A 16,637-nucleotide genomic window follows, 5' to 3' on the forward strand; every position below is an offset into this window, starting at 1 on the left:
TGTAAATATAATTCAAATTTCTGTGTCAGTTGGCTTAAAACTATTTTCAAATCAGGTGACTTAATGAAATTGGCTTGGTAGTTTCATTTTTCTTCACACTGAATTCAGGATTTATAGTCTAATTTGCTATTTAAACTTTCCCAGATAGTGTCAGACATTCAAGACTGGTAAATATAATTACCTTTGATTGTAGTGGGAAAAGTGAATTCCTTTAACTCAATATCTTTTATTGGTTGAGCATAATTTCATTAACTCAAAAAGACTGATGCAAACTGATGTGTTGATTATATTGTTGAGCCTCAGACATTATTCTTTAGTGTGCAATGTTCATATATCCCAGTGTTGGTGCATTAAGTTGTTAAACATTCTTGCAGTGAGGATTTAATAAAATTTGGACAATTTTGGCTGTTACATGCTAAAGCAAATGCTGGCTTCATGCACTAAGAGGAAAACGCTTCATATTTTGACTTGAAGTACAAGAAAATGTGTCCTGCGTCAGTGGATCACATGTAAGAAATCACATTTTACTGCCACACATCAGTTGATTATGTGACATACTTACTGGGTCAATATATAATTGAGGGAAGTCCATGGGACATATCTTGCATACAAAAACTAATGTTTTTCTGTTAATTATGATCATGTCTCTACAAATTCCAGTCATTTATTATGGAAACAATCACTTATTAATAAAAAAATGACTGGATATCACTAAAATGTCAACTAAATAACCGTCCCAATTTAATAACAACCACCTTCTAATTAGCTAAACAATAATAAAATGAGCTTAATCAAAAATTGTTTTGTGTTCTTTTTATTGAGAAATCATGACAGATATTTCCTTTTGGCAATATATCAAATTTTCTATGGAAAATAACAAACTGTATCTGTGTCTGAGAAATCACTTTCAACTAAGTTCCCCATTACAAAAACACCTCTCAAGGAAGTGTGTTAATTCCAGATCACATGACCTGCTCCACATGATGTCATTTCCTCCTGAAGAAAAGACTGGCCAGACTCCAAGGCTTTCTGAGTTATTTAATATAAAGTAGTGTGTGAGTCATGTGTGGATTTATGGCAAGTCAACAGGTTTACTACAATATCTTTATAAATAACTTTCAATTTCAATTTTACTCAAATGTATATATAATATTTAAAATCTTTCTCTAAAAACACCATGTGGTGTTTGGTTCTAGGCGGTCATGTTAATTTTAGGCCTGAAAACAGCAAAAATGTCAACTATGATACAAAAAGTCCCACAATTATTCATTGACCCAATAGCTAGTCAGATGATATCTCTTATATGTTAACATGGTGCGACTAGATGAATTTTAAGTGGATCACTGTTAACACACAGAGTGTGAATTTCAGCAACAGATCTGATAAAAACCAACCAATTTTTTTAAATTACTCAGAGGGACGGTGGTGTTTGATGATAAAACTGGGTATGCTTCTGTTCCTTTGTACCTGATCTGGTGCATAAACAAAAGTAGATTCATATCTGTGCATATAAAACACCTCCTGTTCCTAAACAAGTTCTTACTGAACACCAGACATCACCATCTTGGCCTGACTCCTAACTCCTGGCGAATCAAAAAACAAGCAGAAGTGGTGCAAAAGTACAGCCGAGACAAACCACACAAACATCTCTGGGCCTGTCCTCCAACAGCAGCCATGTCCCTACTTATGCATACCAGATGCCGGCTTCATACATGAGGAAGTCTTTCACACACGTTCTACTGCAAGAAAATGTATCATACTAAGCCACATCACAGATAAGGACCCTCGATTATCTGACGTGCTTCTTATGCATATGCGACTCCTTCTTAATCTATCTGGGTCACTGCTGAGAGCTGTAGTGTTCCCTGCCGTTACATTTAAGCTTTAAAAAAATGAAAGTCTAAAAAGAGAAAAATCTTCCAAAGCCATAAAACATCATCACACAATGCAAACATAGTAAAATCTGTCCATCAGGCACTTTCACACGTAATGTGGATGCTGTGCAAACAAAAACTTTATTCTCATTGTTCCATTAAAAGAATAGCACTTTACAGTTTATGTCGGGATGCTACGTTGCATTTTCAGGGGTTGAATATCATTTTAAACCATTTGAACTTGGCTGTATTTATGAAATATATGTTTATTTCACATGAAAGAGGTTTATACATCTCTTGTGATCAAAATAATTCCTATGTAAACAAATATTTCAAACATTACTTGAACAGTAATAAAACAGAAACTTCTTATGAACTTAAACACATTTCTTGATCAATACCCGAGTAACTAAACACTGGTGTCAGAACATAGCTGGTTATGATTTCCCTTCATCAGACAACATTTTCTGTGTCAAAGCGAAGTCTCGAACTTCCCGAGGTGTTCGAAGATACGAGTCAATTTCACTGTCAGAGATTTCCTCATCACCGTTTACATCCTGGAGCTCAGGTTGTGCTGCTCTCCTTTTCTTAGGATGAACCACACATGGGGGAGCGAACAGCACTCTTTTCCCCCAGTTCGGTGCTGGATCTGGGCTCTCCTGAGCATCACTCTGCTCCGGCGCTGTGTGTAGATTAGCCTCTTTATCTGCTGGTGGCTCGGCTCTTTCAGGATTTGGTTCACATTGTTCCACTGAAGATGCGCTTGGAGTTTGATCTACATGTTCAGTGATCTGAGATGGAGCAGTTTGTTCAGTCGGAGGGTCTGCACTGCTGGTCTGACACTCTGCCTGTAAAGTGTCCTCATGGGCTCTCATCGCCCTCCTCAGCAGGGCGTGTCTGTTCTGCAGAATATCGTCTACCTGCGGAATAACATTATCTGGCGTCACCGCTCCCCTGAGCCAAGGAAGCTCCTTGCCTAGTTTACACAACATCTCCTTCATCTCGGCTATTCTTGTCATAGCAGCTCTGCACTTCTTCACTTGGGCAAGCTGACAGAATTTCTCCAGAGACATTCTGAGGCGATGCTGGTTGGGTTTCAGGGACTGCCAGCCCAAGTACACGGCTGCCATCATGATGGGGATGGGCTTACGGCCAGTCACAATCCAGGAGTCTGCTGCCAGCTCCACCAGAGCCACGGCTCGTCTGGTCAAGTCCTTGGAGTTCTCAGCCAGTTCTTCTGGGTATGAGCTCATTTTATATCTGTCAGCGACAAAAACACATTCGGGGAAGTTTGAGATAGAGGCTCATCAGAACTAATGCAGCAACATCAGATTCCGGTGTAACCTGGTCACAATCCTGGACTGACTCAACAACAACGATACGCCACATAAACATGGTGGCCACTGAAGTCAGCGTTTATGCTACGCGTCCACCAGATGCGTTTTTCCTGCATGTAAACACGTCGCATCTGAAAATGGCCCGCTTGGTGGGCGTGTACTTGAGGCCAGTAGCTGATGTTCAACTCCTGCTGACCTTCTTCTCCAACTATCCTGCCCCTGACTGGACAAATGCATCGACTCGGGAGCTGTCTGCTCCTGGATTTCAAGCCGGACCAACATGGCGGCTCGGTCGCAAACTTTCTCTTTTATTACAGAGCTCAGCGAAAAGTATTTCTGAAAGCAGTTGAGGTGAGAAACAACCTGTGGAGTAGCTGAATCTGTCCTCGTTTTAGTTCACCGACGGCTAGTTTAGATGTTTGACGAAAGTGTCTTGATGCGTCGGACCTCCACACGCCGGATCGAATTTGCATAAAGTAGAAGTCAAGTTTACTTTGTGCAAATGAGCTCCGGGGAGATGCAGCGGATCGCAGTTCGAAACGCACCGCAACCAGACCAGCATGCAACGTGGTGCATTTCACAGACAATAAACGGGATGTGAGAAATTGTCGGATCTAGTGGACACGTACCTTTACAGTTTCATTAATAAGTTGATGTGCAGTGGTTGTCAGATAGTTTGAGCAGATAACAGAATGAGAACAATCACGGACGACATTATGGCTTTTTTGTGGAGTACTTTACAGGGTTGTGTGTTAAAGCTGAGTCAAAGCCAGGAGTGGTGGGATTGTGAGGTGATGACTTCACCGACAGAGATTTCATTCAAAATTTCAGGATTTCAAGTCCTACTTTTAGTCACATCTGTAAGCATCTCTCGTCAAAACTGTCACAACAAGAAACTAGAGTTTAGTGTGCAAAAAAAGAAAAAACAGACGTCTATCTGATTTAGAGCCACATAAGGAAACAAATCAGAATGGAAAAGACTAGATTCCATCTGAGTGGGTGATATTCACATTATTATGAGTAATGTGTGAAGAAATAAACAAAAAAACCCTGATTTGGACAGTTTTGGCTGCAGTCTGAACTTTGAGCAGTTTTATATTCTATCAAGCAGCTCTCCTGACCTCAAACAACAGAACTAAGATTGGTTTAAAAATTGAATCAAGGTTCAGCACAGAAGCAGCTGCTGTAGTCTAAACAGGTCACATAAAACTAAAATTTCAACTAAGAAAAAGATTGCCTTTTAGTTTTAGTCCATCAAAGTACTGAAATCAGTAAAAATGAAAATTTTAAATGAAGGCTAAATGGCCCTGTCTAAAATAATCAACTGTGAAATAATCTAAAACTGCTAGTAGGGCTTCATTAATATGAGACTCATCTGTGTAACAGAGGTAAATGAGAATGCATGGTGATATTTAAATCAGGCTCTTTACGTTTTGCAATTCTACAAGGTAACAGTGAGTCTTCTTGAAAGGTCTGTTTAGGTGTTTGATGTTGATAAGAACTCCAGCCAAACATTCAGACAACTTACTCCTGACTGTGAGCCTCCATTACATCGGTGACATTGACGATCGGAGCCTTGATGTTGAGAATCTTCATCATCTCTTTATAAGTCGCTCCCACTACATTGAAGTCGGCGTCCAGCAGGCAGCTGATGGTTCCCATCGTAATGGGCCAGTTCCGCATTCTGCAGCTCACCAGCAAACAGCAACCAGCGAGGATCTCTTTCTTCTGGAGGGTCACATTGATGAAGCTCTCATGCTGGTAGGCCTCTTTGTAATATTTCTCTGACTGATCCTCAATTTCAGCGTTGACCCTGAGAATCTGACACAAGGCTTTCAAACGCTGCACACCTGTAGACGTATAAGAAAAGGTACATGAGTGTGAACAGCAGGATTGACAGAATATATAGGAAATACAATATCCCTAACAAGCAAGAGCTCCATGGGGAGGGAAGATCTCACCTTTAATAAGGTTCATACATGGCCTTTTGGCCACGGCGGTGCTCCTGTTGTAGCTGACAACTGTAAAGAGGACACAAGAAAAAGACAAAATGTAGCCAGATTAGTGACAAAGGCGATGCCACTTCTTAATGTATTTACACAGGGTGGATAAATAAATGCCAATTCTCAATTAAAATGAAGACAATAGTGCTGGTGTTCGGTGTTTCATTATGATTCAGTGTTTCATTATCATTCTCACACCTCAGATAAAGTACACCATGTCCAGCAGAGCCTGTGGTTGGACCAGGCCGCCTTACATTTCACTCATTATATTACATTTCCAGTCATGCAGATAAAGTAGCTTAGTTTTTAACCCATTCATCTGGGTTTTGTAATATCAGTCTCAAAAATGCCTCCCCTCACCTCAGTACTATGGAGGTGAAGAGGGTAAATGGTAAAGAATGATCTTTGTCCAGAATTAGTGCCCCCGTTCCACTGCATAATCCACAAGCATTTCTACAGGACCTTAACTAGGTTCTACAAAGCACTTTACGATGTGTTTCTTACTCACACACTCATCAATTGTGGTGGAGCTGCTTCAACACCAACGTGAGGTTTAGTGTCTTGCCTAAGGACACTCTGAAAAGGTCAGAGGTCAAACCACCAATCTGTTTAACCACCTGAGCCACGGCTGCCTCATGTGCATCAGGTGGAAGATGTAGATTGGCACAGACGCCATTTCTGGGGAGATGCTGTTTTATACGCCACATGCAATTTTATTGAAGCTCTGTTATTTTCACGCAGCTGGTGCAATGTCAGTTTCAAGGAATACAGAAGCAGTTAGTATTTACTCTTGACTGGTCCTAATAGAAACGTGATGAACGGGGACCAAATTTCCCTGAGGTTTGTTCATCAGTGCAAACCTGATTCTATCTAGAAAGTAATTTCAGCAATAATGTACCACTGAAGGATGCTCTGGTGTTTTAATCAAATATTCTTTTATGTTCTTCGAGGACATAAGAACTAAACAGACTTTGTGGAATCCTACAAGTGGTCACTGGCACAAATGGTCAACATTGGAGAAAGAAAAAAAACAGATTTCAAGTTCAAGTCGTACTAGTATATCAGGCAAGGCAATAACAATTTCTATAACTTATATTATTTATTGTAGATAAAAGGGTGTATGTGGTGGTCTTCAAGAAAGGTGGTATTCCAGCTGAGAAGTGCCAAACAAGACCTGAGGCGACTTAAGATGCGTTTTTTCCTGCATGTAAACATGCTACACTCGAAAATTGCCCGCTTGGTGGGCGTGTGCTTAAAGCCAGAAGCGGATGTTCAACTCCTGCTGACCTTCTTCTCCAACTATCCTGTCCCTGATTGGACAAACGCATCGACTCGGGAGCTGTCTGCTCCTGGATTTCAAGCCGGATCAACTTGGCAGCTCGGTCGGAAACTTCCTCTTTTATTACAAAAACAGCTCAGCGAAAAGTATTTCTGGAAGCTTTTGAGGTGAGAAATAACCTGTGGAGTAGCTGAATCTGTCCTCGTTTTAGTTCACCGACGGCTAGTCTAGATGTTTGACAAAAGTTTTGCGATGCGTTGGACCTCCGCACGCCGCATCGAATTTGCAGACATCTCCCAAGTTGATGCGTTCATCCAATCAAGGGCAGGCAGGATAGTTCACAAAGAAGGTCAGCAGGAGTTGAACACCGGCTACTGGCCTCAAGTTCATGCCCACCAGGCAGGCGGTTTTCAGATGCGGCACGTTTACATGCGGGAAAAACGCATCTAGTGGACACGTAGCATTACCTTTAGTGTCTCCTTTACAGTTTGTTCATTAGAGAGAACAGAAAGGTTGATTATCCAGCTGCAAATGTATGCTCCTCTCAGTTAATATCAAGACTGACTAACTATTGAGTTTGTCAAAAAACTTGATCAATCAGGCCCTCTTAGCTCTCAAATGAAAATCAGCATCAACAGCAGGAAATTTGAGCGTGGATGAGCAGGCTAACCATCCACCTTGTTAGCAAAATGTTCATAAATGCATCCCCCTTGTAAACCTGCCATCCTCCCTCTCACCATTTCTTTAGTAGCAGACAGAGTGCCAGAGCAGAGAGGGATTTTAGTTCAATGTGTTATTCTAATGTGTCTGGCTCATTGACCATTTATTTGACTGAGGTTTGTGCAAGTTGGAATCTATGGCACCGAGCGTGGCTTTGAAAGATCAGTCATGAGATGTGCTTTGAGGAATTTAGAGGGTAAAAAATCCCAAAGTAGTCTCAAAAAGAGGACAGGTGTGAAGTATGCAGCAGATGTGATCACACCCCTGTGCAATTTCATGTAAGGCTCAAATGATTCAAAATTCATGATTCAAAAATGACTCACCTCTCAATAACAGCATTACTTCTACATTCAACAGTGGGGTTCATATTCATACGGCTTCTTTTTTCATCCTTTATAAAAGGTTAATCTTTCAATTTTGTGCCTAAATGAAAGAAAGGGCAATTTTCTTGGGTGCTGCCTTTTGAGGTTGAATTCATGACGTATCTTTCAGCCTGTCTGATATTTCAGAAAAACTCTGATTTCCACTTTTAGCCACTTCCACAAGTCTGGAGCACTTGCAAATGTTTTTCAAAGCTAGACTGTGCGAGTAGCAAACTGTAGGTAGCATCATTGTAGGACAGGGGTGTCAAACATACGACTGACTTTGAAAAGTGGAAAAATGACAGAGAAGAAAATTAAAATGCAGTGAGTGAATATGAATAGTTACTGTGGAAATTTTTAAAGATATTGAACATTGTGCCATATAATGTCAGTAAGCAGCTTCAGTACAAAACAGTTTGGTGGAAACCAATCGTTCATGCACTGCAACAACTTTTATGTACTTTTTTGTACAAGTTTTACACATTTACAAGGCAAAGGTATAATTTAAACTTCTTCCTTAACAGTTCCAACTTTAGTTTGTATGGCGTGGTGGTCTGGATTACTACACAGATGTGGAAATGAATGTGAATTTAAAACAATTTCTAGATCTTGAAAAATTGTTTTGATCAAAAAATAATAAGAAAAAACTATATTGTTCAGTTCCAGACACCTGTGACTAAATGTTTTGTGTCTTTGTAGATATACTGTGATCTGTAAGTTGTAATTCACATGTATAAATGATAAATTGAGGCATGATATTTTTGAAATTGCGCTTATTTCCTTCCATCCATGTGAAGTCTTACTAGTGCTGGGCGATATGACGATACATATCGTGAGAACGATAGAAAAGTGTCTATCGTGCCATTTCTCTTCTATCGTTTCTATCGTTTCTAACCTAATTTTATCAATTATTACAGCAAATATATCATTAAATAGCCTGTGACGATTGTATTAGTGTTTTCTTGTCACTATGCATACTCTAAGTTTATATAAGTGAAAATAAAGAAGAATAAAAAAGATATTTTGCAAAGAAACTCCGTCTTGTGTTTTTTTGCGACATGACGCTGCTTTACGTTCTTTGATTGTCACGCGGGTTTGCGACATGCTTTACGTTACTTAACTCATGAGTGCTGAACGACGGACGCGCAACAGGTAGGGCTGGCCTGAATAGCAGTTTCTGGGCTCCAGATATTCGGTCCCTATTAATGACGAACGTTCGGTCCGCTCCGTAACGTCCGGGGGTGGGGGTGGGGGGTTGACGGACGGACGGAGGAACGACTCGAATATTCGGTTCGGTCCGTGAGGTCAGAGACGGTGAGCTAATGGAGGAAAGAGCCGAATTTTCGGCTTGGTTCCTAACGCCCGACGGGGGGTGGAGGTGGGAGGGGGCGAATATTCGGATCTCAAAATTAATATCCGCATACCACCATCGGACCGGATATTCGGGTCCAGCCTTAGCAACAGGTTGAAGTTTCATGGAGAAAAGTAAGCAATGAAATTTTTGTCAAACTTTTCAGAGAATAACTGAAAACATACTTTGTTGTGGTATATCGTCATATATATCGTTATCGTGATGTAAAATAATCCATATCGTGATATATGATTTTTTCCATATCGCCCAGCACTAAGTCTTACAATCAATTAGTTTTTATTTCTTTAGCAATTCTGTTTTATGTGGAGCTATGACGCAGACATAGACACACAGTAGTTCATAGATCCAAACTCAAAAGTTCACAAGTCATTTTATAATCATGTTCATGCAATTAGCTCGACTGGGAATCCAGTGGGTTTTGAGTTTTCTTTGAATAAACACAGATTTTGAAAACTGGGTGTCAATGATCACAGGTTTATTCATTTTTGTTGCACTGAGTTTCTACTTTGGGGCCTGTATTTTCAATATAGCCTTTGAAAGTGGCTGTTTTAGATCAGGGATGTCAAACATGCGGCCCACATGCCAAAACCAGCCCACCGGAGTGTCCAATCCGGCCCGTGGGACCACTTTGCAAAGGGTAAAAATCACAGAGAAGACATTAACTGCAAATTGTAAAATTGTAAAACTGTAAATTAAAAATAATTTCTAGACCTTGAGAAGCTGTTTTGATAAGAAAGTAAAACACTGTATTGCTCATTGCTCTTTTGTGCCTAGTTTTTGTAATATTTTGTCTTGTTTTTGTTGCTTTTTTTTTATCTGACTTTTGTCGTTTTGATCATTAAGCAAAATACTATACAGTTCAGTTCCAGATACCTGCGACTAAATGTTTTGTTCCTTTGTAGAACCACTCATCTGGAAGTTGTAATGTATAAATGATGAACTGAGGCATAATGTTTTGAAATCGAATTTATTTTTCTTAAGAAATTTAAGGTTGGTCATGATTTTTGTAAAAATATAATTCCTTAAATGTGAACATTTTCAGAACGTAACTTTTTTTGCACTAAAACAAAGGAAAAATTGGAGTTGTGGTTATTTATAGGATATTATGCAGTGATTTTACTGGTCACTTGGGATCAAATTGGGCTGAATGTGGCCCCTGAACTAAAACACCCCTGTTTTAGATTGTTTATAGGGAGGAATACTCATCTTGTCAGCTTAGAAATAATGCAGCATACGGCTGCAAACTGACACAATTGGGTGCACCACAAACAAAATTCAGAATGAAGCCTCAAATCCGAATAAATATAACACCAACGTATCCTCGACTAACATTACTTCGAGCTTTTAACTCATGTTTAGCTGAGTTTTAACCGCACAGGAAACAGTGAGAAACTCCTCTATCATCTCCATACCTGAACCTCCGACCGGGTCATCCGCCAGCGTCCCCTCCGACACCACGGAGCCGCAGTCCGTACACACCAGCTGGGCCTGGGAGTACAGGTCGTCGTCCACGATGTTGGAGGAGCCGCAGCCCGGACAAGTTAGACCCGAACGGAACATGGTCCTAAAATAAAACAACAGCCGCCAAAGAAACGGCTGGAGAAATAAAACTTGTGTTAAACTACTAGAAATACCTGAAAAACACGCTGAGCAATAACTGCTTTCAAACGACCGATGTACGTTCGCAGCCGGTATAGAGAGGGCGGATAAAATGCGTCCGAGCAGACACAACGTCGAAGGTTCCGCTTTGTTGTCACGCATGTACAAATAATAATAAAGCGGCAATTTATACAGACGACACATTAAAAACCATTCAAACAAAACTCTAGCACTTCTGACTTTTAGTTGATTGTGTACAGACTAAAAAAAATCAAATTCAAACACAATTTTAGCGCTTATAATTCACTTTCAGTTGATACAGACTGACATTTTTTTAAATTCATGCAAAACTTTAGCACTAATATTTGACTTTCATTTGATTGTATATAGAATAATTTTTTTTTAAATCAAACAAAACTTTTACACTTATAACTGACATTCAGTTGATTGTATATAGACTAAATTTTTTTTAAAAATTCAAACAAAATTTAATCACTTATAATCAATGTTCCCTCTAATTTTTCATGAGTCTGAGCAAACACACAAACTCCCTGAGCGTCCCTTGGACCACTGTGAGCAACATCAGACGTGTGCACTGTGGTCACACCAGCATCACATCCATTCAAGTTACATGGTTCATTAAAAGAATCATATTACAGCATTTACATTTCTGTTAAAACACTTTGTCAACAGAAGCCAGTTGAAGGCTGCAGTGATTTTAGTGACACTACAATGTATGAGTGAAGTTATTGAATATTTGTCTCTCTTTACTGTTGCAGCGGTTTTGCAAATTGCAGACGGACCCTGTTCACTCCATAGACACCAATGTTATTCCTGTAGCTTGAAAGACAGCTACTTTTGATAAAACTGGGCTTGTAGCACATTGTCTGCCTTGCAACAATGGGAAAGAGGCACCGTTTATGTTTTGACAACCTATATCTAATGAGTTATTGATGCTGGAAGTCCGAATCTGTGAATATCTTTCCAACTTTACTGAACTTGGGGCCACTACCACCTAAGGAGTGATATATTTAATTTTGAAAAAAGCATTTAGCCATACTTAAAGCTTTAAGTGCTTTATTAACACGGAACTAAAAATTTTGTATTGTTTTATTATCACAGGTTCTGTCTGAAAAGAGGTGGCATCATTTTAAACAGTGAAATCAAACTAACAAAATGTAATGACCAACCAGTGAGTAATACTGGATTCTGCAAAAACATAAACAACTTTTTTAAAATCTAAATCTTATCTGAACACAGTTAATGTATTAACTTATTTTTGTGTGTATGCATGTATTTATTGATTTATTTAGTACTGTTAACATATCAGAGTACGGAGTGAATTTTTCTTAAGATAGGCAAAGGCCATTTATTGATTACATATAGGCTGTTAAATGTTTATTAAAAACTAAAAAGCATTTAAAAAAACAACTTAGGCATTTATTGAGTCACTAAAATACTGTAGAGTACAGACCACATCAGCATGATTATAAGCATCCTCTGGTAAATTAACAACCAGATACTGATGTCTCTCACCATATGGACTTCAGGAGATGACTGGGGGATGATAAACTGTGACCTACTGGTTGGGTTCTCTCTGTTCTCATGTTTCTTACATGTTTGTCCCCTGACAGCCGGGTCCTAATGTTTTTTGAGCAACACACCATACTATGACGTTTTTACAATGATGGTTCTACTATGGAACCAGTTTGACATGTTCAGGTGTTCTTTGTGTGAAAACTCAGAGATTTCAGGTATCAGAAGGTGGTTTTCAACTTTCTTTGTTGACTTTCTGCTTCAACCTCAAACTAAATTTCCTTCACTAAGCCAGCCCTCTGGACTTCCAGGAAGCTGTGTTCCTATTGGCTGTCCAGGTGGCTGCTTGGTGTTATCAGGAACACCTGAGCAGCTTGGTGTTATCAGGAACACCTGAGCAGCTCAGTGTCTTCCTGCTTTATTTAGCTGCAGACAAACATTTCCTCTGCTTCTCTTCACCACAGAACCGGGCTTGGTTTCGTTGCTTTAGTTTGTTCTTTAGGCGTTGGCTTGCAGCTTCCAGTAGTAAAATCGTCTTTAATGTGTTTCTTGGTGTGTTTTAGGGCTTTGTACTGGATAGTTGTCTTGGTAAATGAGGTTCTTTAGCCACAGTTAGCACATGGTGCTAATGTGTGCAGTGATTAGTGGATTTGGTGCAGCTGAGTTGTGTCTTTATCTTGGCTGTAGTGAGTCTTCAGAGGTTTTTGGTCAGACACATTCTGTATTCTTGTTTGTGAACCAACGTTGGTTGTCCAGAAGGTAAGAGTTCCTGTCCTGATTCTCTGTTCTCAGAGGTTCTCTGGTAGGCTGCAGGAGACTTTAGCGTTTGGGTTGTACTAGTTTGGTTTTTGTATGGTTTCATTTGGACGACTATCTTGAGGCCCCTCCATGTGGTTTAGTGAGGTTTTCTGGAACAGTTCTACAAAGCAACCTGCAGCAGAAGAGACTTTGAGAGTTTTTAGGAAGTTCTGGAGACCAGACTTTAGAGCAGCAGAAACATTTGTCAGCAGTTTGAGCAGGAGAAGGTGAGCTTCAGAGTAGAAATGAGACGGAAACCTTCTTGACCCGTGTGGTGAGGTCCTGTACCAAGAGTTTGAGCAGGTTGTGAAGAGTCTGTAATTCTTTGGTCTGAAAGCACAAGAAGAGTCGACTCATTAAAGGAGAAAACAGGAGATATTGTTGGTTCTTCTGTTGCTCTGCAGTTTCCTTAGACTGAATATCAAGTTTATATTTTAAATGATTTACCATGTGATCCCAAGAAGACTTCAATAAACTCCCTCCATCCCCTGGACACAACATATTTTATTACCATGTTATATATATTTTTTTTGTTTGTTTTTGAGTTTTAATCATAGTTTTAGCATAGTTTTTTCTCTTTGCTTGTTTAGTTTTGTCATCTGTGTGAAAGGTATTAAACAAATAAAGTTGAATTGATAAACTGAATAATTGACTAACTTGATTGTGACAACAGAAGTATTTTCATTGTGATTTAAGGGTTTGTTTCATTTTTAAGGTTGGGGTTAAAATCTTAACAGAAAAAAAAAGATTAAAGAAATAAACTACAGTAAAAAAGCAATTAAATCAAAGGAAATAAACATTTAACATAAAACTTTAAAAAAGAAAATTAAACATTAAATACAATTAAATTATGTTAGACAAAACATTTAATTAGATAATTAAATGGAAGATACAAAGCATGTAATTATGAAATTAAACAAAATTTTTTAAAACAAAAATATTAAACATTAAAGATGAAATATTTTAGATAAACATTTAAAAAATACAATTAAACAAGAATATTACACATTTAGAAAAATACAAAACATTTAATTAGATTATTAAACATTTAAAAGTCAAAACATTTAATTAAAAAATTAAATGTTTAATTAGAAAATTAAATCTTAAAAACAATACAACTTTAAACAGGAATTAAACAGAAAATACAATGAAGCATTAAAAAAGAAAATTAACCATTAAAAAGTGGTGAAACATTTAAAAAGAAAAACCTTAACAAAGATTTAATCGAAAAACATTGGGAAAGAAAACGAAATTTTTCAAACAAGCCGATAAAATTTGAAAAAACAACAATTAAACATTAAAAAGACAAAACTTTTCGAAATCAGATCAGACATTATAACAGAATAAAAGTGAGAAAACAGCAAAACTAAACATTTAAGAAGAATCAAACTAAAGATAAAACCTTTGACCTTTGGCACCAGTTAAACTTCAGAAGATCAAATTAAACAGAAGAAAAAATGATCAAAAGAGCAAAAGCAGATAAAGGCCTTGTTTTCTAGTCTGAAATGAAAACATCAAGTTGTTTCTTCAAACATTTCCTCTTTCTATGTTCTTGGTTTGATTGTGGACAGATTTACTAAGAACTCATTTCAGAAAACTGCTTTCCAGATAAAGTCTACTAGTAGTTGAAGGCATGGATCAAACTAATGTTACCTTCTGATCTCCACAAACTTTACTGTTCAGTGAAGAGAATCAAAGTTTGTTGAGGATTTCTAAAAAACCCACAGGTGAAGGTCTGAGAAGAACTCAGATGGATGGTCTAAATGTGAAATCAAGACTCATGGTCACAAGTTTTAAGGATTCTGTTAACCAGAAAGTTCAAACAAACAGAGAAGTACTGAGAAACTTTTAAGATTCAGTCCTCAGACTGTCTGAAGGTTCAAACTAACAGAGAACTACTCAAGAACTTTTAGGTTTTCAGTCCTCAGACTGTTTAAAGGTTCAAACTAACAGAGAACTACTCAGGAACTTCGAAGATATCAGTCCTTGGACTGTCTGAAAGTTCAATCTAACAGAGAACTACTGTGGGACTTAGAAAATTTCAGCCCTCAGACTGTGTGAAAGCTCAGGTCCTGAGGACTCGGGAGGTGTGGAGGCTTTGGAAAGTCTTGGAATTTAGGGTTCCACCCTCCAGCACAAAGGCTGAAGTCCAACCTCCTGAGAAAAACGGTCGAGTTGAGACCTGAGTTTAAAAAAAACTCGAAAAACGCCAAAAAATAGATGATAAATGCGGAAAAACGAGAAGAATTGGTATCTGAGCGAGTAGCTCAGGGGGATAAGAGGAGAGACTACAGAGTGGAAGGTCGCAGGTTCAAGACCCGCCAGCGGCAGTTTTCTTTCTTTGTCTTTGTCAGGATTTTGATGAAAATTTAAGCAGTGTCTGGTCTTGAACCAGCGACCTGCAGCTCCATAGGCAAATCCTTAACTCACTGAGCTACAGATCAGATAAAAAGAAATAATTTCGTCGTCCCTTTGACATCGTAGTTTCCAAATGACCACACGGGCGGAGCCAAGGCAGAGTCTGGGTGGAGTCAGGGCGGAGAGTAGGTGGGGAGGTGGGTGGCGGCCTCCCCCCCTCTACTCCCCCACCGCCCACCACACCTTCCCCCACCCGACGAGTTCTTCGAGTCTCGATGAGTTCCTCGAGTCTCGACGGGTTTTCCCGAGTTTCTGGAGTTTCCACCAGGTCAGAGGCAGAACAAGTTGTCATGAAGAGGTGTTGAAGTCGGCCAGGATGGACTGACTTTTTACAGCGACTAGAAGGAAGACGACTAGAAGAGCAGGTCTTTAACCACCATCCATAAAATCCATGGAGTCACTCCAGAGAAATGAAAGAAGGTCAACTTTAATCAACCTCCATCCAGATGTTCAACTCAATATCTTTACTTGGAGATTTTTAGCACCACAAACCTTTAGTATCACACTTTATTATCCTTTATAAGGACTTTCATGGAATCCACCAGCAGATTTAGTTTTTGCTGAGAATCTTTATTCTTGTCGTCGTGGGACTGCAGTATTTAAAACTGTTCCTTCTATTTGACCTCATGTTTGTTAGTTTTAGTGGAGAAAGTTTGAATTGTCAATTAGTCTCTTAAAAACTAAATAATAAATTGGATTAGTCAAGAGGTTTAAATTTCTTACTTTGTAATATTTTAAATATGACAAAAAAATATAAAAATAAAGCATCTTGAGACAATTTGACCTGTAATTGGCAATTAGCTTCTACTTTGCAGTCTATATTTTATATATGGTTTCGTAGTTGTTTTTGAATGTTTATGAGAAGAAATCTTCTACTTGCCAACTTAGAAATAATGCAGTTACTGAGAGGTGATACAATGTTGAATCATATGACACTGAGATGATATTACACGCATTTATACCACCATGCAAAAGTTTGGGGTCACTTAGAAATGTACTTATTTTTGAAAGAAAAGCATTTTTTTAAAACAAAGATAACATTAATCAGAAATCCAGTCTAGACATTGTTAATGTGATAAAAGACTCTTCGAGCTGGAAGCTGCTGATTTTTAATGGAATATCTCCATAGGGGTACAGAGGAACATTTCCAGCAACCATCACTCCTGTGTTCTAATGCTACATTGTGTTAGCTAATGGTGTTGAAAGGCTTATTGATGATTAGAAAACCCTTGTGCAATTATGTTAGTACATGAATAAAAGTGTGAAATTGTCTGGGTGACCCCAAACTATTGAACTGTAGTGTGTATAGCGATGTGGTTAGGAAAATGTCAAACTGTGT

General features: G+C 38.7%; 1 protein-coding gene across 1 annotated transcript; it reads right to left on the reverse strand.

Moving 5' to 3' along the window:
* Positions 1–1,996: 1,996 nt before the first annotated feature.
* Positions 1,997–10,647, reverse strand: brf2 (BRF2 RNA polymerase III transcription initiation factor subunit). The gene is made up of 4 exons (XM_023268956.3): positions 10,360–10,647; positions 5,173–5,232; positions 4,740–5,061; positions 1,997–3,134 (listed from the first exon to the last, which is right to left on the reverse strand). Exons 1-4 carry the CDS (start codon positions 10,505–10,507, stop codon positions 2,312–2,314), a joined length of 1,353 nt encoding a protein of 450 aa, XP_023124724.1. The 5' UTR covers positions 10,508–10,647; the 3' UTR covers positions 1,997–2,311.
* Between the last annotated feature and the right edge of the window lie 5,990 nt (positions 10,648–16,637).

The sequence above is a fragment of the Amphiprion ocellaris genome, chromosome 17 (assembly GCF_022539595.1).
Source record: "Amphiprion ocellaris isolate individual 3 ecotype Okinawa chromosome 17, ASM2253959v1, whole genome shotgun sequence".
NCBI classification, from domain to species: Eukaryota; Metazoa; Chordata; class Actinopteri; family Pomacentridae; genus Amphiprion; species Amphiprion ocellaris.

Bases quoted from the DNA above. Each gene is read 5' to 3' on its own strand.
- brf2 (XM_023268956.3), bottom strand. From the start codon at position 10,507: ATGTTCCGTTCGGGTCTAACTTGTCCGGGCTGCGGCTCCTCCAACATC. The intron at 5,233-10,359 runs GTATGGAGATGA...TCCTCTTTACAG, and splicing joins TGACCCGGTCGGAGGTTCAG to TTGTCAGCTACAACAGGAGC. The intron at 3,135-4,739 runs GTAAGTTGTCTG...TGTCGCTGACAG, and splicing joins ATGGAGGCTCACAGTCAGGA to ATATAAAATGAGCTCATACC.